Source organism: Pseudorca crassidens, chromosome 7 (genome assembly GCF_039906515.1).
Source record: "Pseudorca crassidens isolate mPseCra1 chromosome 7, mPseCra1.hap1, whole genome shotgun sequence".
Classification (NCBI taxonomy): Eukaryota; Metazoa; Chordata; class Mammalia; order Artiodactyla; family Delphinidae; genus Pseudorca; species Pseudorca crassidens.
Window position 1 is genome coordinate 108529487 of NC_090302.1, and position 24949 is coordinate 108554435.

The 24949-nt window shown below is 50.1% G+C and overlaps 2 protein-coding genes across 6 annotated transcripts in view; one reads left to right on the plus strand and one right to left on the minus strand.

The window, feature by feature from the left end:
- Positions 1 to 1370, plus strand: part of FDFT1 (farnesyl-diphosphate farnesyltransferase 1) — a 39503-nt gene extending 38133 nt beyond the window's left edge. For all 5 annotated transcript variants that reach the window (XM_067745331.1, XM_067745334.1, XM_067745329.1 and 2 more), the window contains one exon: positions 485 to 1370. In XM_067745331.1, coding sequence (XP_067601432.1) covers positions 485 to 706 — 222 coding nt within the window. In that variant the 3' untranslated portion in view covers positions 707 to 1370. The remainder of the gene's footprint in view (positions 1 to 484) is intronic.
- A 3627-nt stretch (positions 1371 to 4997) lies between these two features.
- CTSB (cathepsin B) overlaps positions 4998 to 24949 on the minus strand; it is a 29045-nt gene continuing 9093 nt past the window's right edge. Inside the window, exons 2-10 of the mRNA XM_067745336.1 lie at positions 12827 to 12977; positions 11759 to 11844; positions 10734 to 10848; positions 9067 to 9185; positions 8242 to 8327; positions 7810 to 7953; positions 7363 to 7479; positions 6219 to 6347; positions 4998 to 5884 (exon numbers count right to left, since the gene is read on the minus strand). Of these exons, the coding sequence (XP_067601437.1) occupies positions 5799 to 5884; positions 6219 to 6347; positions 7363 to 7479; positions 7810 to 7953; positions 8242 to 8327; positions 9067 to 9185; positions 10734 to 10848; positions 11759 to 11844; positions 12827 to 12952 (1008 nt within the window). The 5' untranslated portion in view covers positions 12953 to 12977 and the 3' untranslated portion in view covers positions 4998 to 5798. The remainder of the gene's footprint in view (positions 5885 to 6218; positions 6348 to 7362; positions 7480 to 7809; positions 7954 to 8241; positions 8328 to 9066; positions 9186 to 10733; positions 10849 to 11758; positions 11845 to 12826; positions 12978 to 24949) is intronic.

A 24949-nucleotide genomic window follows, 5' to 3' on the forward strand; every position in this document is an offset into this window, starting at 1 on the left:
CTGGGTTCAGCGCGGATTCTGGAGCTTTCGGAGGGGAGGGTGTGCAGGGACTGGGAGGCCTCCAGGGTGACTCTCGGGGGCCCTGCTTTGTTCTCGCCTGCTGCGCACACCTCACGGTCCATCGCGTTCTCCTGAGTGCCCGTGCCCGGTCTCTGCAGTGTGTTTCCTCCTCCGTGTGGCTCTGCTGTAGCCTCAGCGAGCAACGTGGATGTCACTGGCTCTGCGAGGTTCTGAGGGTGGGGCTCTTGGGGGCCACCCTGCTGCTCCGGGATGGCCCGTGGGATCACACAAGCCCCGCTGACATCCTGCCTTGCCTTATTAGTGGAGTGACTTGGGGTTATTGCTTTTGTGTTCTCTGAGCCTCAGTTTTTCTCATTGGTAAAATGGGCGTAAAATGCCTACCTGTTTCAGGTTGTGGTAAGAAGTGAACAGAGATGTTTATAAAGTTCCTAGGACTTACTATTTTCTTCTCTTTCTTCCACAGATTTATCACAGAATCCCCAACTCCGACCCATGTTCTACTAAAACAAGGCAGATCATCTCCACGATCAGGTCACAGAATCTTCCCAACTGTCAGCTCATCTCTCGGAGCCACTACTCACCCATTTACCTGTCGTTTGTCATGCTCCTGGCGGCCCTGAGCTGGCAGTATCTGAGCACCCTGTCCCAGGTCACAGAGGACTATGTTCAGACCGGAGAACGCTGACTGGGCTTGGTCGGGAGACAGAACACCCTGGGGAATGGACTGACCTTCTCTTCAGGGATGGATGTGGGCTTCCCCCCTTTTTTCCCTCCTGCTTTAATTCCTCAAGGAACTCTGTGGGCCTAGAACTTTAGAAACTGTGACATGTGGTGAAGATAAGATTAAAGGGAAAGGACACTTCAGCCTTGGCCACCTGTGTTCACCTGTGCCCACCTGGGCGGGGTGACTGAGGGCTGAGCATCCACTGCTGTGGGTCACAGTCAGGGCTGCATCCAGGCCTGCAGAGAGATCATACTTAATGTGAATACGGGCTAGAATTAAATGTATTTAATTTGAAGCAACCTTTGAATACCTATCCTAGTAGAAAGTGAAGTGCATTTTCTTTCTGTTCTGTTCCTGTTTTTCTCATCCTTTTGTTTTCTTCAGTGGACTTGAATGTAGTAGATGTGAATGTTTAGAGTTCTAGGAATATTCCCCCGTTTCCTAAGGATGCAGACTGTCTTCTGCACGTGAAGGCTAGGAAGTAACTTCTGGGTGGGGTTAGCATTATTTCCTCATTTAAAAGTTGAGGTTTCAGGATCGCCTTTGGTCCCATCGTAGCAGGTTGGTTTCCAGTTCAGGCTGACGTTTTTGAGACTTTTATAATAAAGAACTGAATTACTCGGCATTTGTCAAGGGCAGTTCACTTGAAGCCTGGGTGAGCGTGGCAGGTACGGAACTCCAGGCTGGAGTTACTGGTTGAGGGACGGTGGCCACTGCTGCCACTGGGAAGCAGGGACCCGGCCTCCCCACCCTGCGCTGTGCCTGCCGGGAAGGGAGCAAGGGCATCACCTCCGCCAGCCTGCTCTACTTCTAGCTGATTCTCTTAGCTGCATTCAGAAGTTTTATTGCATTCGGACGGTATTTTCAGCTTTGGGGGTTTTTTCTGTTTGTTTCTCAAGAAAGGCAGATGTTTTCGGGTGATTGGCTTGAAAGCCAAGTGGCACTTAGCCCAGTTCCCCCAGCACGGTGGTCCACCTCCCTCTTCCCCCCAGCATCGCCGAGGTTTGGGCTGTGCCCACCCAGTGACTCCCTAAGAGTCTCAGCTCAGAGGGGTGTTTGAAAAAGCCCCTCGGGCCGAGAATCCCTGTCGCAGGGCATTACAGTACTTTCCCGAAGCTGTGCTCTTGGTGTGTAGTGTATTGTCAGTCCTCTTTTGCTGCAGCTGTGTGTGACTTAGTCACTGAAGGAGCTATGTTCCAGCAGTAACGTTGGGTTTGCACTGTGACAAACGTACCCACACTGATTCTTCTCGTGTGGGCCGCCGCCTGACCGTGGACTGTTTTGGTTCATTTGAGACTCAGTCCTGGATGAACCAGTCACCACATTGAAGCCAAAGTCACTTACCACTTAGAGCCCAGCTGTAAGCCAGACTCAGCAGTGAGTAATTTAAGCATCAAAACTTGGTTTGCGATTCCAAGGTAGGTGTTAAGATTTGTGTGTTGAAATCTATTAGTTCTGCTGCAGTTCATGTAGGACACGGGACAACCCGCTGGAAAGAGCCTTGGTCTGAGGTGGATGCGTTGGAAGCTTCTCTCCTGGCTCAGCTGTGGGGCTTTCTGAGCTTCTGGTGGTTTGTATGATCTTTTAGGTCCCTCCCAGCTGTAAAGCTATAAAGGTCTTAGCTCGCATGCCCACTCCTTTGGAAGAACATTTCCCTTCTAAATGTTTTCTCTACTGCAATTGCCAGATAATACAGGATACCCAGTTAAACTTGAATTTCGGATAAAATGGTTTTTTAGTATAATTATGTCCCAAATACTGCACAGGACATATTTATACTAAAAAATGACTTCTGAAATTCAAATCTGATTTGGCATCCTGTATTTTTTTTTTTTTTCTTTTTGTGGTACGCGGGCCTCTCACTGTTGAGGCCTCTCCCGTTGCAGAGTACAGGCTCTGGATGCACAGGCTCAGCGGCCATGGCTCACGCACCCAGCCGCTCTGCGGCATGTGGGATCTTCCCGGACCGGGGCACGAACCCGTGTCCCCTGCATCGGCAGGCGGACTCTCAACCACTGCGCCACCAGGGAAGCCCTGGCATCCTGTATTTTTACTTGCTTAATCTGGCAACCCCACCGTCTACTCCACACTTTTAAGGTAAGTAATTAAATGTACAGCATCCCTGGCATAGTCTCCGTGACTCATACAGTGGGAGATTTTAAGTTTTCCTCAGAGGAATATCTGACCTATCTGAATCCAGGGCTTTAAATCAAGAAACTTAACAGAGCCTAACCCCATTTGGGGAATTTTCTCTGGAGCCCTAGCTGAGACCTGCACACACACCCACACCCTGCCCTGGGAAACAACTACCTGCAAGCGCCACTCTTCTATCTACTGAGCCCCTTCTCTGTGGCCGCGGGTGTAGGGGGAGGAGGAGGGGTGGCTAGACATTTGTTAATTAACAGGCATTCTAGATTATTCTTTTTTTTTTAATTTATTTTTGGCTGCATTGGGTCTTCGTTGCTGCGTGTAGGCTTCTCATTGTGGTGGCTTCTTGTTGCAGGGCACAGGCTGTAGAGCGCAGGCTCAGCAGTTGTGGCGCACGGGCCCAGCCATTCCGCGGCATGTGGGATCTTCCCGGACCAGGGCTCGAACCTGTGTCCCCTGCATTGGCAGGCGGATTCTTAACCACCAGGGAAGCCCTAGGTTATTCTTAGTTTTGGAAACAGAGCTCTAAGGCTGGTTCTTAAACTTTAGTGAACTGCTTGAAGGTTCCAGATTGCTAGATTTCTCAGTGGATCTGGGGAGGTGCCCCTAAACCTATGTTTTTAACAAGTTCCCTGGTGACACAAATGTTGCTGGTCAGGAGACCAGCTTGGGAACCACTGCTCTAAGGCGTTCCTCAAACCATAGTGAACGTGTCACCTGGAGTCTTGGTTAACTACAGATGCAGATTCCGGTCTGTCCCCAAATTGTGCATTTCTTGCAAGAACCTCGGAGATGGCAATGCTGTTGGTCCATGGACCACTCCTGAGGCTCCCAAGTACAGTTTCTGATGCCTATTAAAGGAACGGGAAAGGTTGGACTACCTTTGCTCACCCTTCTAAATCTGAACAAAAATACGCCCTTCTCCATGTAAACGAAAAGGCACTGTCACTTCCAACTGTCATCTTGTTTGGGGGCACCCAAGAAAAACTTCCCACCTACTGAACTGAGGCAATGAGGTGGTGGTAGTGGGGTAGTGTGTCCTGAAGTAGTGGCGGCAATCCCAATCGTAAACATTGCTTTCTGTTTTCTAACAGACTCCTCAGGCCAAGCACGAAGATGCCCCGAGGTCCAGTTCGGTTCACTTAGTGTATCTCTGCTGGCATTCGGGTGAGGATGGAGGTGGGTAAGGGGTGCGAATTGGAGAAAGTAGTAAACAGAATTATTCAACGCAGTTTGGGAGTGGGTAGAAAATGTTAGAACTTCACTGAGCTTATGAATGTATCCTAGCTGAAATTGTACAGATACTGCAATGAAGAATTTGTAGCTTTAACCCTTGTTAAACATTCTGTAAGTACTATGAGTTTCACCAGTTTTTCCTGCAGTGATGTTCACCAGGTGTTCAAGAGCGTATCTGAGGTAGTTCTGATCCTAATTTCTGGGGCACATCAGAAGTTAAACCTCCTGTGCTTCTGGAAGGAGCTGGTTCCACTCCCAGTTGTGGAAGGGAAATGACTTGGGGTATTGACAGGCCGGGGTGTGGGTAGAGGTGGAGATTCAGCCTCCTGTTCCCTGGAGAACTAACTGGGGTCCTCCCGTTGTGTACGGGTAATTAGGATGATGCAAAGCAGCAGCTCTTAACGAGCGTCCCAAGAGGCAGGAGCTCATAACTGCACACGGGCTCTGCCCCGACCCGGGAAGCTGGTCTTCCAGCAGGACTGGTTACACCACCAGCACACCACGCCTGCAGGAACCCTCAGGTCACTGCTGGTGTGCAGTTGGTAAAATAAAAAAAAGAGGTAAGAGTTCTTACCTCTTTAATTAAGCAGGCACAGAGTTCATCGAGGGTTGGGGCAGTGTGGGGTGGTAGATTTATAGAAAAGGGTTGATGAGAATGACAGAAAAGTAAGAAGAGAGGAGGTGCTGTGGTTTGAAGGTATGGCTGCAGCAGTGAAGTTAAAAATTAGGTATTTATTTTGTTCCACTCAACCCAGGCAAGATATCCCTGGTTAGAGGTTCAAGGGCACCCAGATCCATGAGGAGAGACAGCAGCTAAATGTCTACAGACAGTGACAAACAATCTTCGAGATGCCACCAGGACGCAGACTTCCCATTGAAGAAGAGGCATTTTATTGGCAGTCATTCTTTTCTTTGTTATATTAACAGGGTGAAGCAGTGATTTCAAAACAGTAAAAGCCGGCTTCTCCCCAGACTGTGGTATCAGAGGGCTATCAGAGAGCAGCAGGTAAGAGAAATCTCAACCACTGAGTTTGAAGGAGACGATCTGTACCACTAGTACAGCTCTTCCAACCAGCAGACTCTCATCCACCTGATCAGCCGAGGAGCACACAACAGAAAACCTAAGAATCATGCCAAGGACAAGACCAGCGAGGGTTAGCAGCGCTGCAGACCTCGACAGACGCAGGGGCCCTGGGAGAACGTGGCTTTCTCCAAAGGGCTGCCCCCACTATCTATCTCTTCTCAACCTATTCCGGATCCAGAAAGCTGCCTGCTTGGGTGGGAATCCATCTAGCTAGGAGAGCGCTGCTTCCCACTCCTTTGGGAAACTACAAACCCTTCCGGTCTGTCCTGCTCCCTGGTGACGCAGAGGCGGGGGCAGCAGGCACTACACAGCTGGTCTACAGCAGAGGCTCGCTCTGCTTCGGCAGACGCTTACTTGCCTAAGTGCTTGCGTCGTGACAGCAGCCCGTCCGCTGGGCTGGCCTTGGCTGCGTCTCCTTGGAAGACAGTGCGGATGGCAGACATGAGGCTCGGCCTGACCCAGTCCTTCAGGCCCTGGCTAAAACTCAGACATTCCTACCCCTGCATCTCATCCCCAGTCTGAATGGCGGTATTTAGGGAAAAACTGCCCCAGGGCCAGCGGACAGGCCCACAGGAGTTACATCTTCTAGTACTGACGAGTGCATGGGATTCCAGCCACAATTTCCGATTCGATTCCACAGTGATCCTCTCCTCTGAGGATTTTAAAGAAGCCTAGAGAGCAGAAGACCCCTTTAGAGAGTGCTTGGCTTTTGCCGACATATCCAGACCCACCCCTGAAAAACGGGGAAACGGAAGTCACAAACCAGCCCCAAAGCTGTCACCAGCCGGCCCACAAGGTGCTCTGCCGGCTTCCGTTCAGCCCGCATCCGGCCCCTGCACCTGGTGCCATGGGGACCCAGGCCCAGCACACACCCTCCCGGGATCAGAGGCTGCCCTCGTGGAAGCCCCGGCTCCCTGGCACCTGCGCAGCTGGCGGAGCAGGACAGGACGCCCGCTGTGCCCTGCTCAGGGGGCCCTGCTCTCAGCAGGAAGGGGCTGCGCTCACCATTGTCACCCCAGTCAGTGTTCCAGGAGTTGCCGACCAGCCAGTAGGGGGTGCCGTTCTCCACTCCCCAGCCCAGGATGCGGATGGCGTGGCCTCCCATCATCTCTCCTGTGACGTGCTGGTACACCCCTGGGAAAGGAGACAGCCGTCAGGCCGGGCAGCCGCCCCATCTGCCACAGCACCCCTCCAGCTCACTGGTCACCCCGGGCAGGACGGACGGGGCCGGAGGAAAGGACCGGCCCTGGCGTTCCACAAGAAGCTCCAGGGGTTCCCACAACATTTTGGAATTACTTATTTTGAAAGCCTAACAAACACACTATAGGAGGTAAATATTAAGATGGAGGCCGATCAAATGTGTTTGTTGGTTCCCTTTAAAACTAAAGTTGTAAATTCTAATAAAAATACCAACAGTTAACTGTGTTACATACAGTGACTTCACGTAATGATGTGTCGAAAGGGTTCCGTGGCTTAGTTTCACTGCTGCTCTGGGGCACACCCTGCAGAGGTGCTGTGGGAGAGGGGCTGGGCTGGTAGTGCTGATGACCCAGAAAGATGCTGGCTAAGGTGCTCTGAGGACCCCCAGGCTACCGCCTCACTGGTGAATCACTTCGTCGAATTGGAAATGCGTCCTCTCATATAATACTGGTGGAGACTGTTAAGAACTACCAACTTTATCATTTTTCTTGCCAGGCACCTTGGTTTTTTTTCTATAAGATTGGAGAGCTTTGGAGTTTTCGATCTAGCAGCATATAAAATGAGACAGAAGCCCTCAGCACAGACTGTTCGTCTGGAATGGGGGATTTCTAAGCTCTCAGGCGGGGACCATCCTGTCCCCGGCCGTTTGAATCCCCACAGCAAGGTGCTCCCTCTTTCCTCATCCACTGGGTGCTGGGCATGACGCTTAGACTCTGCCAAGGCCAACGTGAATGCGATGAGGAAGCAATGGAGGCGGGGATGGAAAGGCTCCCCAAGGAGAGATGTGAGCTGGCCTTTCCGCTGCGGAGAGCTCTACCACCAGCCAAGGAGCAGCCAGGGGCGTGTGGCCCCACCTCCCCCTGGAGGCCCACCTCCCCCCAGGAGGTCCTGCCAGCCGGGAACCCAGCCCTCCCTCCCCCTCCAGCTGCCACCAGGGGTTGAGACCCACCAGACTTGTACAGCAGGAAGTCCGAATACACGGAGAAGGCCCCCTCGACTGGGCCGTTTTTGTAGATCTCCGCCATGATCTCCTTCTCGCTACCGGAGACGCTGTAGGAACTGCATCCTGCAAAGAGACCGGCCAAGTCAGGCAGGGCGCCTCCCACAGAGGGTCGCACGGGGCCTGAGACCCTGGAAACAGGGCAGGCAGCACCCAGAAGGATTCTAGGGCAGACTACTCCCCCATGAAATGAGACCTTTGGTCTCTTCCTTCCTAGGCTGGAGTTCTAAGACACCATTCCCGCAGACTTCAGGGTGGAAACGGGCAGAATGCAGTGTGCTGCTCCCTCCCTTAAGATAGGCCCCATTCTGTGTTCCTGACCTAAGACCCCAAAGCCCTGGTCTTCCCTCCTTGGCTTCCCCCGGCCGGTGCACTGGGGGCGCCCGCCCCGCTTACCAAAGTGCTTGTCTTCTTTGTAGGATGGGGTGTAGCCGGGCTCACAGATCTTGCTGCACTTGGGGGTGTCGCCCTCCCCCGTGCACGGGGGCCGGGAGCCGTTCACGTGGTGCTCGCAGGGGGGGATGGAGTAGGGCCTGCAGCCTGGAGGGCCAAGGACAAAGGTGGGTGTCAGGAGGAGGCCCGTCGAGGCCAGAGTGAAGAATCGGGGCAACGGCTCGCGGGAACAGAAGCCTCAAGTCTGCGACACTGACCCTGTCCTCCTGTTGCTAACTGCCATACACAAGGCTGCCTTGTCTTTCGACCTGGATTTTCAGCCCAGCATTCCTGCCCTCAACCCTTAACCTCTACTTTATAGGGGAAAATGAGACCACTATTATTCCTGCATATAAAATCTATCTGGCCAGATGGGGGCTGAGGGCAGACACTCACCCACATGTGAGTTATAGAGGCCCCCGGACACCAGGCCTTGTTTCGTCCAGAAGTTCCAGGCTCCAGCGGGGAAGCCGCCATTACAGCTGACAAAAGAACCACTGGTTAAACTTATGGTGAGAGTGGTTCTCGCTGCTCCCAGACCACAGCCCGGTGCACCACCACTGCCTTTGGCAACTGGCGCGACAGTTCTCCCAGACCCCCAAATGCCCCATTCATCCTCCCGACAGCCACTTGTTGCAGGGACTCGCCCCCAGCAGACAGGAAGTACTTTCATAATCAGGCTCTGTCTTCTGTCTAGACAGCGGTTCTCGAAGGGCAGTACGTTAGAATCCCCTGTGGCTCTTACAGAACACCAATGCCAGGGATTCCCATTTCATTGCTGTGGGGTGAGACCTGGGCTTTTTTTTTTTAAACTCTCAGGTATTGCTAATCCGCAGCCGCATCTGAGAACCACTGTTGCAGAAGCAAGGGCAGAGTTGGCAGAAGACAGGATCTGGTTACGAACGTGGCTTATCTGGGAGCCCACCACCCTTAATTACAGAGGAGACAGGCCCCAGAGACCACTACATTTCCTCAAGCAGGAAGGGAACCAGCACGACAAAACCCAGAAGCTAAGCCGCCTGTGCGGAGAACCTGTGTCTGGCCCCCATGGCCCACACCCAGCTCTGCGCGGCCGGCCTGGTTTCCGACGCCCCGGGTCCCCATCGTGTCTCAGCAGAGGCGTCATCCTGCCTGAGGGAGCGGCGCTCCCACCCGCAGGGAGCCCCCCGGCCAGCGCCCACCCGCAGGTCTGCTGGGCGGCTTCGAGGGCCTCCGACTCACCCCTCCCCACACTCGTCGCCACAGCAGGTCAGCATGTCCTCGGCGGACACCTCCACGTTGACACGTCCATTGCTGCGGATGCAGAGCCGGTCAGAGATGGCTTCCACCGCCCCGAACGCCTGCAAGAACCGGCACACTGAGCCCCATCCTGCACTGCGGGCCCTCCAGCCTCCACCCGGGGGGCGACGTCAGGCACCCCGTGCCTTCCTGGTGGCTGGTCCCTCTCCACGGCAGCGGAGGGGCCTGGTACTCAAGCTGGGCATTAAATCAAGAGACAAGTCCACCCCAAACCTCTACCTGGGCATTCAGTTCGCTGCTGAAACATGCGGTCTTTGGTTTCTGACATAAAAATATAGCTTGTACAAAGGACGAATACTGTATGAATCTACTTACATATGAGGTACCCAGACTAGTTAAAATAGTGAGAGACCAAAAAAAAAAAAAAAGGGGGTGGAGCACAGAGCTGTTAGCGTGACCGATTCCCCCTTGGGCCCTTACAGTTCCTCCGATTCTTCTGCTGACCCTACCCAGGAATGCACGGTGCAGTCAATCACTTCTGTGTCATCAAAGGTTTTAGTACTTACTAGATTTTAATAATCACTAGGGCCTGGTAGCCTCTATGTTCTGTTAGTCCCCAAACAATGATGAAAACCTTCGCTGACATATTCCTGGTACCCACAAAACAGACCAGTTACCCATTCATGAATCTTAAGAATGTACTTTCCCTTTCCAAGCACCTACCTACCCCCCCATACCCTGGGTGAGCTATAAAACTGTCCCAGGGAGGGGCTTCCCTGGTGGCACAGTGGTTGAGAGTCCGCCTGCTGGTGCAGGGGACGCGGGTTCGTGCCCCGGTCCGGGAAGATCCCACATGCCGCGGAGCGGCTGGGCCCGTGAGCCATGGCCGCTGAGCCTGCGCGTCCGGAGCCTGTGCTCCGCAACGGGAGAGGCCACAACAGTGAGAGGCCCGCGTACCGCAAAAAAAAAAAAAAAATGTCCCAGGGGCTCCTCAGCAGTGCAGAATGTGACTGCACGTGCTTCCGGACTGCCGTCCCCACTCAACCCCTCCTCCCAATCCCACCCTGCGAGTTACCCTGGAATAAAACCACAAGAGACAGAAAGCAGAAGAGTGGTTGTTGAGGGTTGGTGAGAGGGGAATGGGAGTTAGTGTTTCGTGGGGACAGAGTCTCAGTTTTGCACAATGAAGGGCTCTGTGGACAGAGGTGGTGATACCTGCACAGCAACCCGAATGGACCCAACGCCACTGGGTGGTACATTTAATGATTAAGATGGTTAAATTTATGTCGTGTATTTTACCCAAACAAACACAATTAAGGTAGCCATTGATACAGATGGGATGCTTCTTCAAAGTTAATGGTATTTGCTGATGGCCTGGGACAGTGTGTCAAACAGAAATAAAAACTGCTTCACAACCCATACGTGGGGCACGCCCTGTACAGGGCATTCTGCATGTACTGATTCTTCCGCCTGGTCCTGCAATGATTCACGACCTTAGGGATCCTTCTTGTTTTTATACTGGTGGAGATTGAGACTTGGGAACCTTCTGTGACTTCCCTAGTCACAGCTGGTCTAACCTCAACTCCCCTGGTCTCTCCCACCCCAACCTGTCCCCTGGCCCCAGCCCTCCCGGCCAGCAGGGTACTCACCCAGCAGGAGCCGCAGGAACCCTGGTCTCTGATCTCTCTGATGGTCGGGCAGTTTGGCCACTGTTCCCGGGCATCGAAGCTTTCAGGCAGAATCATGCCCTCAGCAAAGGCAGCTCTGGAAAAAGGAAGGTCTCTGTCACAAGCTGTCACCTTAGAACCCACTCTCCTATCCCCGCAAAGGTCACCTAGAAGGGGCCAGGCACAAGGACATGCAAAGGAGGGCGTATGCAAGGGTGTCCCCTTGGAATTTTATTTATTTAAACACAATTTTTTTTTTTTTTTTGGCTGTGCCGTGCAGCTTGCAGGATCTTAGTTCCCCAACCAGGGATCGAACCCGGGCCCTCAGCAGTGAGAGCGTGGAGTCCTAACCACCGGACCACCAGGGAATTCCCCCCTTGGAATTTCTAAAACAAAATAGGTTCTACTGCTCCACGTAACTTACTCTTCTGTACGTTTCTTTCTACACCCATTTTATGGATATCTTTGAAGAGTTTTCGCCACAGGGTCCAGATAATTGTATCTCTTGCTTCCCCAACCCGACCCCGAATCAAACATCTGCCCAGGTTCATCATTTTTTAAATACCTTCACAACTGTGTAATGGTCCCCATAACGTAACTATCCCATCCTATTAGGTTTTTCTAACACTTCCTTCAAGAGTAGTATCTACATGAAAACAGAAACTGCAGACTTTTCCAGAAAAAAAAAAAACATTAACAGCAGATCATATGGCTTTTCTTAGATTTTCCTTAAATTATTCAAGATTGGGTCCATTCAGATCTTAGAGACCCAGACCTGGGGCCTTTCCCACTGCAGCTGGGACGCCTGGAGAAGCACCGTAGGAAACTCTGGCATCGGTGGCTAGCCCCTGTACCTCAGGCAGAGTCCCTGCAGCTCTGGGGGCAGTGAGGCCTACAGATGCCAGGGAAGCCTTCTTGCCTCCCCCTACCCTCTGTGCCAAGCATCTCTGCTCCCATGGCAGCAGTGCTGGTGTAGCTGTGCGTCCTCCCCAGTAGTGGGCACTCACCTCTGGGGCAGCTTGGGCCCGCCCAGGAAGGTGCCACACAGCTTCTTCACGTAGCTCAGGTCCACGTTGTAGAAGTTGTGTCCAGCCTGGAAGACAGCCGCACCCATAGCAGTCACCCACCAACACGGGGCGGCAGCGGGGTGGGGATGTTTCCAGAGACGGGGTGGAGCACGCACACCACCCACACAAGCCCTGACAAGGCCGGGGGCCCCTCCACCTCCGCAGAGCAAGGGCAACGTTGGGGCACTGCTACAGAACAAATGTGTGTCCCCCCCAAAATTCATGTTGCAACCTAACCCCAATGTGATGGTGTTAAGAAGTGGGGCCTTTGGAGGTGCTTAGGTCATGAGGGTGGAGCCCCCATGAATGGGATCGTGCCCTTTTATAAGGCGACTCCAGAAAGCTAGCTTACCCCTCAGGCTAAGTGAGGGCACAAGAGGTCAGCCACCTGCAACCCGGAAGAGGGCCCCCCCCAGAACCCGACCGTGCCAACACCCTGATCTTGGACCTCCAGCCTCCAGAACTGCAAGCAACACATTCCGGTTTACAGGCACTGACCTCTGCGCTTTTGTTACAGCCGTCTGAATGGATTAAGACAGGCATCTGCAGAGCAGGCGGGGAGCGGCCCAGAGTGACCACACGGGCAGTGGGCAGCTCTCAGACCAGTGGGGATCTCCCCCAAGCTGTACCACTTGCTGACGTCACGAGAGACCCTCCAATGCCCTGAACATGGCTTATCCCTCATCCCTCTGTTCCTGTAGCCTCGGGCCTCAGGGCTGGGCAGAATCACGGAGTTGGTGGTACTGATGGGCTGTGACACCTACCACGGTGGGGTTACAGTGTCTACCCGGTGGTGAACTCTTCCAGAGCTGGTTTTCCCCCATGAACCTTCACACACTCTCACACACGGACAACACATACACCAGGGAAGGGGACAGGGCGGTGCGCGTGGGCCTCAGTGGCCAGGTCTATGAATCAGATCAACTGTCTAGGACACACTGTCCCGTGGGCCATAGCTGCAGCCCCTCCCTCAGGAGTCAGAGTACACAGAAGGGGCTCCCAGCCCACCTTCCACGTAGTGTTCTGCTTGTTAACAAAGTTGACCAGCTCATCTGACAGAGGCGGGAAATGCACATTGCTCCAGGCACTGGTCAACACCACCAGGCAGCTGAGTGTGGCCAGGAGCCGCCACATTTTGGAAACTGGATCCTAGATTAACCTGGAAAGGGAAGGACACAAGACGTCAGGATGCTTCTTCCCTCAGTTCAAGTGCTTGACACACACAAGGTGTCACCTCAGGTAGCACTGTTCTGGGGCCACAAACAACCCAGTGGTCAAAGGGATCCCATTCCGTCCTGGCTCTACCACCTGCCCCCTTGTGCTCCTCAGTTTCCTCTTCTGGAACTGAGGTGTCAGCAGACAGCCTTCAAGCCTCGGTGACCATGTGCTCTCAGGCCTTGTCTCAAAGTCCCAGCCCCTGCCCATAGCATGCAGGACTGTGAAATGGACTCATGTTTGTGTCCCACGCCCCCAAATTCAAGTTGAAATCCTACCCCCCAAGGTGATGGTGTTAGGACGTGGGGCCTTTGGGGAATGATGAGGGTGGAGCCCTCATGAATGGGATTACTGCCCTTATTATAAAAGAGCTCCTACAGAGCTCGCTGGCCCCCCTTCCTCCATGTGAGGACACAGGGGAAGTCTGAGCAGGCAGGGGGTCCTCACTGGCCGATGCTGGCCTCTGATCTGGGGCTCCCAGTCTCCAGAACTGTGAGCAGTAAGTTTGTTTGGAAGCCACCGTCTGTAGCATTCTGTTGTAATGGCCTGAATGGCTAAGACAGACTGTGTGCTTCTCCTCCAGGTGGCTGGCAGCATGCACGAGAGAGAAAGCCAAGAGAGGGCTGTGCTGTGTGCGTGAGGCCTCCTTGGATGCTGGCAGGACGCCACGTCACCCGGTCTCTAGAGCTGCTGCAGGGCCAGGGCAGGGCTCACAATCTGAAATGATGCTGGTCACTGCATGGTTTGTAGATCAACTATCTCGTGAGCTGGGAGGTCGGGGCCGAGGCCGCTCTGCTATCTGTCAGAACCCACCCCAGGGCCCAGGCGACAAGCAGTTTCAACAAGTCCATCCCAAACAAATGGACAAACCCGGACCTTCAGGCAAAGTCGAATCCAGTGCCCTCCCCACTGTGGTCAACCTGCCTCTCCATGGGTTCCTGGAACAAAGTTTGTGACTTCTCCCAAGTTTGTGCTCCCAAGGAATAAACAGCCTTTCCCCGTGATCATGTCTCAAGTGGAAGACCAGTGGGATGACAAACACGCGAGAGAAGATCGATCTCATGAGCCACGTTCTGGACACCAAACAAGCAAACACAAGCCCACCTCCAGCCCCGCGCGTGCCGTCTCGAGAGCTGGGAAACAGCTGGTTTGGCCGGTGGCACAGGTCTCCCGGAACTGTCCGTGGCTTTTCCAGTCAGCCAAGGGCTCTGCTTCCAGTTTCAGAGACGGGGCTCCCGAGAAGGGAAGCCATCCCATCACCACCAAGGCCTTAGCTCTTGGATTGGCCTGCAGGTCAGGAGACTGCCAACTTCCAGCTCAGCCTCTGAGGCACACTCTTAGGCAAGAAGCTCTGATGAGAGCAAGAAATGTGACCTGGGCGCCACGGCACTGCAGGGCCTCGTGAGATGCCCACTCAGTAAGCGAGTGAGAGAGAGAGTGAGAGAGTGTGTGTGTGTGTATGCGCGCGTGCGCGTGCTGGGATCTCCTGTCCCTGACCTCGGGCTGGAACAGCAGGGTCACTGGGTCACCTCGGGTCACAGGTTTTTGTGAGGGGTACATGAAGATGACGTAGGTGACAGCACTGAACATGCTGCCTTCCACACAGTGATTTATATTCAGGGGAAAACCTAACTTAATTGTTGCTTAAGCAACAATTAACTTGGAGGAATCCATGTGTGAAGATAGCCAGACGGTTCTGGAGAAGAACAGTGATGGAGGCCTGAAGGTCTGGGGTGGGAAACGTATGATAAACCCTGGGTGATGCTAGCCCAGGAAGAGCTGCATCAACTAAACGGGCCATTTGGAAGCACATCCTACGAGGGAGGAAACAGCACATCTTGGTGGATGATGCCTGCACAACTGGCTGTGCATTTTGGGGAAAAAACCCCAAAAGACTCAATCTTTAGCCTCAAGTCCTTACTATACAAAAAGTGCTACATGAAACAAAGATCTTGAATAAGAACAGAAGTTGTATGAAGAAAATAAGGGCACTTTTAAAAATGTAACATTGGCGTGAGGAATGCCTAAGATCGACATCAAATAGAATCTTAAAGGGGAAAATGATTACATGAAAATAAAGCCTCTCTTCTAGAAAAAAACAAAATATAAAGTGACAAATGGACAAAAACCAGTCCTTACAAATACTTAGGGTTCTGTTTCCCTAATACGCAAAGGACTCAAAAAATCAGAATAGAAAAAGCATAATAGAAAAATGGCCAGAGGACATATACAGTAAATGTACAGAAAATACTATAGAAGGCCAACAGATACTTTAAGATGCTCAACAAAGAGGTATGTATCTTTCAGACTGGCAAAGGTGGCAGGGGTGGAAAGTTTTCAGCTGGGGTTAGACGTGTAGAGAAAACAGACGCTAACGCTGATGAATACCCAGTGGTAGGTATGACCCAAACTCTATCAATTCTCCTAACTGCATGCCCTTTGACTCAGCAGTTTGACATTTAGAAATGTATCCCACAAGCCTCAAGACGAAAGATACCGGTATACGGGTGTTCACTAAACATTCTTGGTGTTCGCAGAAGACCGGAAAGAAAGCAACTAATAACATTAACTGTCACAGCTGTGGTAAATGCTTAAATAACAGAATACAAAAGCAGCCATTAAGAAATGAACTAGTTGAAGTGAATCACACTGTACTGGTAAAAAAGACCAAAACAGACAGTAAGTGAAGGGGAGCAAAGCAGCAGGTGAGTCATGGCAAGTGTGAGCCCATCAAGCCACGTACATGTTTATCCCTGTCATTCGTGCAAAACATTGAGAAAAACATACACAAGTCCCAAGAAACTGATTTTCACTATATAGCCGCCTTTTTTTTTAAACGAGCATGTTACATATATATATATATATATTTTTTTAAAATGAGCATGTTATATTTGTGGGTTTTTTTTTTTTTAAGGAAGAATAATAGCTGGTGCTACCAAAGACCCGGAGCCACCCACCTGAAAGAACACTTGTTCTGATGAGCCCCCAAACGCTCTGTTTCCAATCAGATGCCTTCTCCCCAGTGACTTCCTGCTCAGAATGCTTAACCTTCCCATTTTCAGTGACTCATGGGGAAGCTGATGCTCACGTGACCCTGTGTCAGGAGCCTCCAAACTGTTAGGAAACGTCTTGCCGTGTCCGCGTGTGGCAGGAGGGGCGACAGAGCTGTCCGGGGCCTGTTTTAAAAGTCTTCTGGGCAGAGACGCAAAGCAGAGGGTTCCTTTATATAGACACCCTGACTTACCCCTGGCATCTTAACACTGCCCCAAGATGGGAAGTGTGCTCCCCACAAGAGGGCGTCTGGACCCACCAGGCAGGGGGAGGCCTGGCTGATGGGCCCGTCAGAATCGCACCTGGAAGGGTCGCCACCCTAGGCTCTCACCACTACCTGTCCAGGTGTCAGGAACATGGCAGGGTCCTCAGGAAATCAGAGGCCATCTGCGCAGAACACTCCCCGTGTGTCAAACAGGAGCGTCCCCAGGGCCCCCTGCGGACTTAGCCGGCCGCTCACGTGGAGCGTGGGACCCCTCCACGCAACCGGACTGCACAGATCTCTGGTTTCTAGAATTCCCTGGTGGTCCGGTGGTTAGCTCTTGGCGCTTTCACTGCCGAGGGCCTGGGTTCGATCCCTGGCCACCCCTCGTCCGGGAACTGGTATCCCGCAAGCTGCGTGGCACAGCCAAAAAAAAGACGAAAGGATTCTCTGGTTTCGCGGGGGCGGGGAACGTGGGCAGCTCCCATTTGGTTCTCAGTTGCCGTGCTGACAACTGCCCCACGGTCCACCCTCCTTTCCTGCTCCACGGCTCCTGCCAACTGTTCTCCCTGCTCATCCCTGGCCTCAGTGAGAACCGGGCCCGTGAGCCTGGGGTCAGGGTGCAGTATGAATCACCACTCCAGTCTGGTCATGGGGCCTTCCCTGCAGCCGCAGCCCGCCCGCCGGGGCCACAGCATCACAGGAGAGCATCTGGGCTGGAGTTCAAGTGGTCAACAGCCGCCGGAGCCGCTGGAGAGGATGAGAGTGGGGCTGGATTCCGCTTACTTCACAACTGTGTACCCGCCTTCACTGAGCCTCAGTCTCACCACCTGTGAAATGGAGCTGGTGAGCACTCGTGTCCCCGGGTGGAAGTCCAGAGTGAAAGGAGGGTGCCTGCCAGTCAGAAGGCAGCAGAGGCCCCACCCTTCTCCTCCTGTCTCCTCTCCTCTCCCCACTTGCAGTCCATGCCAGACAAGTTCAGTTCACTCAAACCCGCCCAAAATACCTCCACATCACAAAGAGCCCCAATTAAAACTGAGATTTTAACTCCAATCAGTCTCCCAACGGACCTCTCCTTCTAAGGGTCCGGAGGTTGCTGAGATGCCAGAGAATACGGAATCAGATTTCTCCTCCTGTGGGGACAGACAGATGCCCCTGCATTCCAGTGAACACCACCTCTTGCTTTCTGTCCACATCCACATGCATCCTGAAACAGGACAAACTAAGTACAAATGGTTTAAAGCATGAGCTATGCTGTTACAAAGCCAGTCACGATCCCACTCGTGGTCTCAGCATGAAACACCACCAGCTTCCACTTCCCCTCTTTTGAACAAACACTTCCCTTTTCTCAATTCTGTGGCGGTTCTTCTCCCCTTAAAAACCAGAGAGAAAGAACAGAAAGTCCTTACTGTGAGGGAAGAGGGCCCCAAACAGGATTAGGACACCTGCAAGTCACCAGATCCCCATCAGGGTGTGGACAGGAGGAAGGGCGGCTGTGGGCAGATGTGACTTGCAGCCCTCAGTCAGCTTACTTCCTGGGAAGACCTTGGGATCCATTACACCCCCTGGCCCTTTTCCAAGCTACTCTCTGGCTTTAAAAAAGGGGCTCTCAGGCTTCCCTGGTGGCACAGTGGTCGAGAGCCCGCCTGCCGATGCAGGGAACACGGCTTCGTGCCCCAGTCCAGGAGGATCCCACATGCCGTGGAGCGGCGGGGCCCGTGAGCCATGGCCGCTGAGCCTGCGTGTCCAGAGCCTGTGCTCCGCAACCGGAGAGGCCACAACAGTGAGAGCAAAAAAAAAAAAGGGGGGGGGGAAGCTCTGTCACTTCTTTCCACTCCAAATCCTTAGAGCACTTGACTGTTTATATGAAAGCACATTCCGCTCGAGCTCCGCAGAATGTTGTCCTGGGCAAACTAGGGCCTGCGTCCAGGTGACGCTGTGAGCCTCCCCTAAGAACAGAGCTGCTCCCCACACCACGCTGAATCCAGTCCTGGGACCACCATGGGCCTTGGGGCTCAGGAAGGAGGGAAATGAACACAGGCATCCTGACATCCCAGGGACACACAGCCAAGCTTTTTTTTTTTTTTTTTTACATCTCTATTAGAGTATAATTGCTTTACAATAGTGTGCTAGTTTCTGCTTTATAACAAAGTGAACCACTTATACATACACATATGTTCCCATATCTCTTCCCTCTTGCGTCTCCCTCCCTCTCACCCTCCCTATCCCACCCCTCTAGGTGGTCACAAAGCACAGAGCTGATCTCCCTCTGCTATGCGGCTGCTTCCCACTAGCTATCTACCTTACGTTTGGTAGTGTATATATGTCCATGCCTCTCTCTCGCTTTGTCACAGCTTACCCTTCCCCCTCCCCATATCCTCAAGTCCATTCTCTAGGTCTGTGTCTTTATTCCTGTCTCACCCCTAGGTCCTTCGTGACATTTTTTTTCTTAAATTCCATATATATGTGTGGGCATACAGTATTTATCTTTCTTTTTCTGATTTACTTCATTCTGTATGACAGATTCTAGGTCTATCTACCTCATTACAAATAATTTCGTTTCTTTTTATGCCTGAGTAATATTCCATTGTATATATGTGCCACATCTTCTTTATCCATTCATCCAATGATGAACACTTAGATTGTTTCCATCTCTGTGCTACCGTAAGTAGAGCTGCAATAAACATTTTGATACATGACAATTTTTGAATTATGGTTTTCTCAGGGTATATGCCCAGTAGTGGCATTTCTGGGTCATATGGTAGTTCTATTTGTAGTTTTTTAAGGAACCTCCATACTGTACTCCACAGTGGCTGTATCAATTTACATTCCCACCAGCAGTGCAAGAGGGTTCCCTTCTCTCCCCACCCTCTCCAGCGTTTATTGTGTCTAGATTTTTTGATGATGGCCATTCTGACTGGTGTGAGATGATATTTCATTGTAGTTTTGATTTGCATTTCTCTGATGATTAAGGATGTTGAGCATTCTTTCATGTTTTTGTTGGCAGTCTGTATATCTTCTTTGGAGAAATGTCTATTTAGGTCCTCTGCCCATTTTTGGAGTGGGTTGATTGGTTTTTTGTTATTGAGCTGCGTGAGCTGCTTATACATTTTGGAGGTTAATCCTTTGTCAGTTGCTTCATTTGCAAATATTTTCTCCCATTCTGAGGGTTGTCTTTTGGTCTTGTTTATGGTTTCCTTTGCTGTGCAAAAGCAGTGAAGTTTCATTAGGTCCCATTTGTTTATTTTTGGTTTTATTTCTATTTTTCTAGGAGGTGGGTCAAAAAGGATCTTGCTGTGATTTATGTCATAGAGTGTTCTGCCTATGTTTTCCTCTAAGGGTTTGATAATTTCTGGCCTTACATTTAGGGCTTTAATCTATTTTGAGCTTATTTTTGTGTATGGTGTTAGGGAGTGATCTAATCTCATACTTTCACGTGTACCTGTCCAGTTTACCCAGCACCAATTATTGAAAACGCTGTCCTTTCTCCACTGTACATTCCTGCATCCTTTATCAAAGATAAAGTGACCATATGTGCGAGGGTTTATCTCTGGGCTTTCTATCCTGTTCCACTGATCTTTCTGTTTTTGTGCCAGTACCATACTGTCTTCATTACTGTAGCTTTGTAGTATAGTCTGAAGTCAGAGAGCATGATTCCTCCAGCTCCGTTTTTCGTTCTCAAGATTGCTTTCGCTATTCGGGGTCTTTTGTGTTTCCATACAAATTGTGAAATTTTTTGTCCTACTTCTGTGAAAAATGCCAGTGGTAGTTTGGTAGGGATTGCACTGAGTCTGTAGATTGCTTTGGGTAGTAGAGTCCTTTTCACCATGTTGATTCTTCCAATCCAAGAACATGGTATATCTCTCCATCTATTTGTATCATCTTTAATTTCTTTCATCAGTGTCATAATTTTCTGCACACAGGACGTTTGTCTCCTTAGGGAAGTTTATTCCTAGATACTGTATTCTTTTTCTTGCAATGGTAAATGGGAGTGTTTTCTTGATTTCCCTTTCAGATTTTTCATCATTATTGTATAAGAATGCCAGACATTTCTGTGTATTAATTTTGCAACCTGCTACTTTACCAAATTCATTGATTAGCTCTAGTAGTTTTCTGGTAGCATCTTTAGGATTCTCTATGTATATTATCATGTCATCTGCAGACAGTGACAGCTTTATTTCTTTTCCGATTTGGATTCCTTTTATTTCCTTGTCTTCTCTGATTGCTGTGGCTAAAACTTCCAAAACTATGTTGAATAAGAATGGTGAGGGAGGGGAAGATGGCAGAAGAGTAAGACGCGGAGACCACCTTCCTTCCCACAGATACACCAGAAATACATCTACATGGGGAACAACTCCTACAGAACACCTACTGAGCACTGGCAGAAGACCTCAGACCTCCCAAAAGGCAAGAAGCTCCCCATGTACCTGGGTAGGGCAAAAGAAAAAGTAAAAAACAGAGACAAAAGAATAGGGACAGGACCTGCACCAGTGGGAGGGAGCTGTTAAGGAGGAAAGGTTTCCACACACTAGGAAGCTCCTTCACAGGCGTGGACTGCGGGTAGCGGAGGGGGGGAGCTTCGGAGCCGCGGAGGAGAGCGCAGCAACAGGGGTGCGGAGGGCAACGCGGGGAGATTCCCACACAGAGGATCTGTGCCGACCGGCACTCACCAGGCCGAGAGGCTTGTCTGCTCACCCACCGTGGCAGGCGGGGCTGCAAGCTGAGGCTCGGCTTCGGACGGCAGGGAGAGGACTGCGGTTGGCGGCGTGAACACAGCCTGAAGGGGCTAGTGCACCACGGCTAGCCGGAACGGAGTCCGGGAAAACGTCTGAAGCTGCCGAAGAGGCAAGAGACTTTTTCTTCCCTCTTTGTTTCCTGGTGCGTGAGGAGAGGGGATTAAGAGCGCCGCTTAAAGGAGCGCCACAGACGGGTGCGAGCCGCGGCTAAAAGCGCGGACCCCAGAGACGGGTGCGAGCGGCGGCTAAAAGCGCGGACCCCAGAGACGGGCATGAGACGCTAAGGCTGCTGCAGCCGCCACCAAGAAACCTGTGTGCGAGCACAGGTCACTCTCCACACCTCCCCTCCCGGGAGCCTGTGCAGCCCGCCACTGCCAGGGTCCCGGGATGCAGAGACAACTTCCCAGGGAGAACGCACAGCGCGCCTCAGGCTGGTGCAACGTCACTCCGGCCTCTGCCACCACAGGCTCACCCAGCAACCGTACCCCTCCCTGCCCCAGGCCTGAGTGAGCCAGAGGCCCCGAATCAGCGGCTCCTTTAACCCCGCCCTGTCTGAGCGAAGAACAGACGCCCTCCGGCGACCTACACGCAGAGGCGGGGCCAAATCCAAAGCTGAGCCCCTGGGAGCTGTGAGAACAAAGAAGAGGAAGGGAAATCTCTCCCAGCAGCCTCAGAAGCAGCGGATTAAACCTCCACAATCAACTTGAAGTACCCTTCAACTATGGAATACATGAATAGAAAACGAATCATCCCAAATTAAGGAGGTGGACTCTGAGAGGAAGATTTATGATTTTTTGCCCTTTTCCTCTTTTTGTGAGTGTGTATGTGTATGCTTCTGTGTGAGATTTTGTCTGTATAGCTTTGCTTCCACCATTTGCTAGGGTTCTACCCATCCGTTTTTTGTTTTTAATTTTTTCCTTAATAACTATTCATTTATTTTAATAACTTTATATTTTATTTAATTTTACTTTATCTTCTTCCTTTCTTCTTTCCTTCCTTAACTCCTTCTTTCCTTCCTCCCTCCGTCCCTCTGTTCCTCCCTCCCTCCGTCCCTCTGTTCCTCCCTCCCTCCTTTCCTTCCTTCCTCCTTCCTTTCTTCCTTCTTTCCTTTCTTCCTTCCTTCCTTTTTTTCTTTCTACTTCTACTAATTCTGTTTTCCTACTTTTTCTCCCTCTTATTCTGAGCCATGTGGATGAAAGTCTCTTGGTGCAGCAGCCAGGAGTCAGTGCTGTGCCTCTGAGGTGGGAGAGCCAACTTCAGGACACTGGTCCACAAGAGACCTCCCAGCTCCACATAATATCAAATGGCAAAAATCTCCCACAGATATCCATCTCAACACCAGCACCCAGCTTCACTCAACGACCAGCAAGCTACAGTGCTGGACACCCTATGCCAAACAACTAGCAAAACAGGAACACAACCGCACATGTTAGCAGAGAGGCTGCCTAAAATCGTAATAAGTCCACAGACACCCCCAAACACACCACCATATGTGGACCTGCCCACCAGAAAGACAAGATCCAGCCTCATCCACCAGAACACAGGCACTAGTCCCATCCACCAGGAAGCCTACACAACCCACTGAACCAACCTTAGCCACTGGGGACAGACACCAAAAACAATGGGAACGACGAACCTGCAGCCTGCAAAAGGGAGACCCCAAACACAGTAAGTTAAGCAAAATGAGAAGACAGAAAAACACACAACAGATGAAGGAGCAAGATAAAAACCCACCAGACCTAACAAATGAAGAGGAAATACGCAGTCTACCTGAAAAAGAATTCAGAATAATGATAGTAAAGATGATCCAAAATCTTGGAAATAGACAAAATGCAAGAAACATTTAACAAGGACCTAGAACTAAAGATGAAACAAGCAACAATGAACAACACAGTAAATGAAATTAAAAATACTCTACATGGGATCAATAGCAGAATAACTGAGGCAGAAGAACGGATAAGGGACCTGGAAGACAAAATAGTGGAAATAACTACTGCAGAGCAGAATAAAGAAAAAAGAATGAAAAGAACTGAGGACAGTCTCAGAGACCTCTGGGACAACATTAAACGCACCAACATTCGAATTATAGGGGTTCCAACAAAGAAGAGAAAAAGAAAGAGACTGAGAAAATATCTGGTGAGATTATAGTGCAAAACTTCCCTAATATGGGAAAGGAAATAGTTAATCAAGTCCAGGAAGGACAGAGAGTCCCATACAGGATAAATCCAAGAAGAAATACGCCAAGACACATATTAATCAAACTGTCAAAAATTAAATACAAAGAAAACATATTAAAAGCAGCAAGGGAAAAACAACAAATAACACACAAGGGAATCCCCATAAGGTTAACAGCTGATCTTTCAGCAGAAACTCTGCAAGCCACAAGGAACTGGCAGGACATATTGAAAGTGATGAAGGACAAAAACCTGCAACCAAGATTACCCTACCCAACAAGGATCTCATTCAGATTAGATGGAGAAATTAAAACCTTTACAGACAAGCAAAAGCTGAGAGAGATCAGCACTGCCAAACCAGCTTTACAACAAATGGTAAAGGAACTTCTCTAGGCAAGAAACACAAGAGAAGGAAAAGACCTATAATAACGAACCCAAAACAATTTACAAAATGGGAATAGGAACATACATATCGATAATTACATTAAATGTAAATGGACTAAATGCTCCCACCAAAAGACACAGATTGGCTGAATGGATACAAAAACAAGACCCATATATATGCTGTCTACAAGAGACCCACTTCAGACCCAGAGACACATACAGACTGAAAGTAAGGGGATGGAAAAAGATATTCCATGCAAATGGAAACCAAAAGAAAGCTGGAGTAGCAATTCTCATATCAGACACAATGGACTTTAAAATAAAAACTATTAGAAGAGACAAAGAAGGACACTACATAATGATCAAGGGATCGAGCCAAGAAGAAGACATAACAATTGTAAATATTTATGCCCCCAACATAGGAGCACCTGAATACATAAGGCAAATACTAACAGCCTAAAAAACGGAGATTGACAGTAACACATTCATAGTAGGGGACTTTAACACCCCACTTTCACCAATGGACAGATCACTCAAACGGAAACTCAATAAGGAAACACAACCTTTATATGATACATTACACAAGATAGACTTAATTGATATTTTTAGGACATTCCATCCAAAAACAACAGAATACACATTTCACTCAAGTGCTCATGGAACATTCTCCAGGATAGATATCTTGGGTCACAAATCAAGCCTTCGTAAATTTAAGAAAATTGAAATTGTATCAAGTATCTTTTCCAACCACAACGCTATGAGACTAGATATCAATTACAGGAAAAGATCTATAGAAAACACAAACACATGGAAGTTAAAAAATACACTACATGATAACAAAGTGATCACTGAAGAAATCAAAGAGGAAATAAAAAAATACCTAGAAACAAATGACAAAGGAGACAGGACGACCCAAAACCGATGGAATGCAGCAAAAGCAGTTCTAAGAGGGAAGTTTATAGCAAAACAATCCCACCTTAAGAAACAGGAAACATTTCGAATAACAACCTAAACTTGCAACTAAAGCAAGTAAAGAAAAACAAAAAACCCCCAAGAGTAGCAGAAGGAAAAAAAATAAAAATCAGATCAGAAATAAATGAAAAACAAATGAAGGAAATGATAGCAAAGATCAATAAAACTAAAAGCTGACTATTTAAGAAGATAAACAAAATAAATAAACCATTAGCCAGAATCATCAAGAAAAAAAGGGAGAAGACTCAAATCAACAGAATTTGAAATGAAAAAGCAGAAGTGAAAACTGACACTGCAGAAAAACAAAAGATCATGAGATTACTACAAGCAACTCTATACCAATAAAATGGACAAAGTGGAAGAAATAGACAAATTCTTAGAAATGCACAAACTGCCA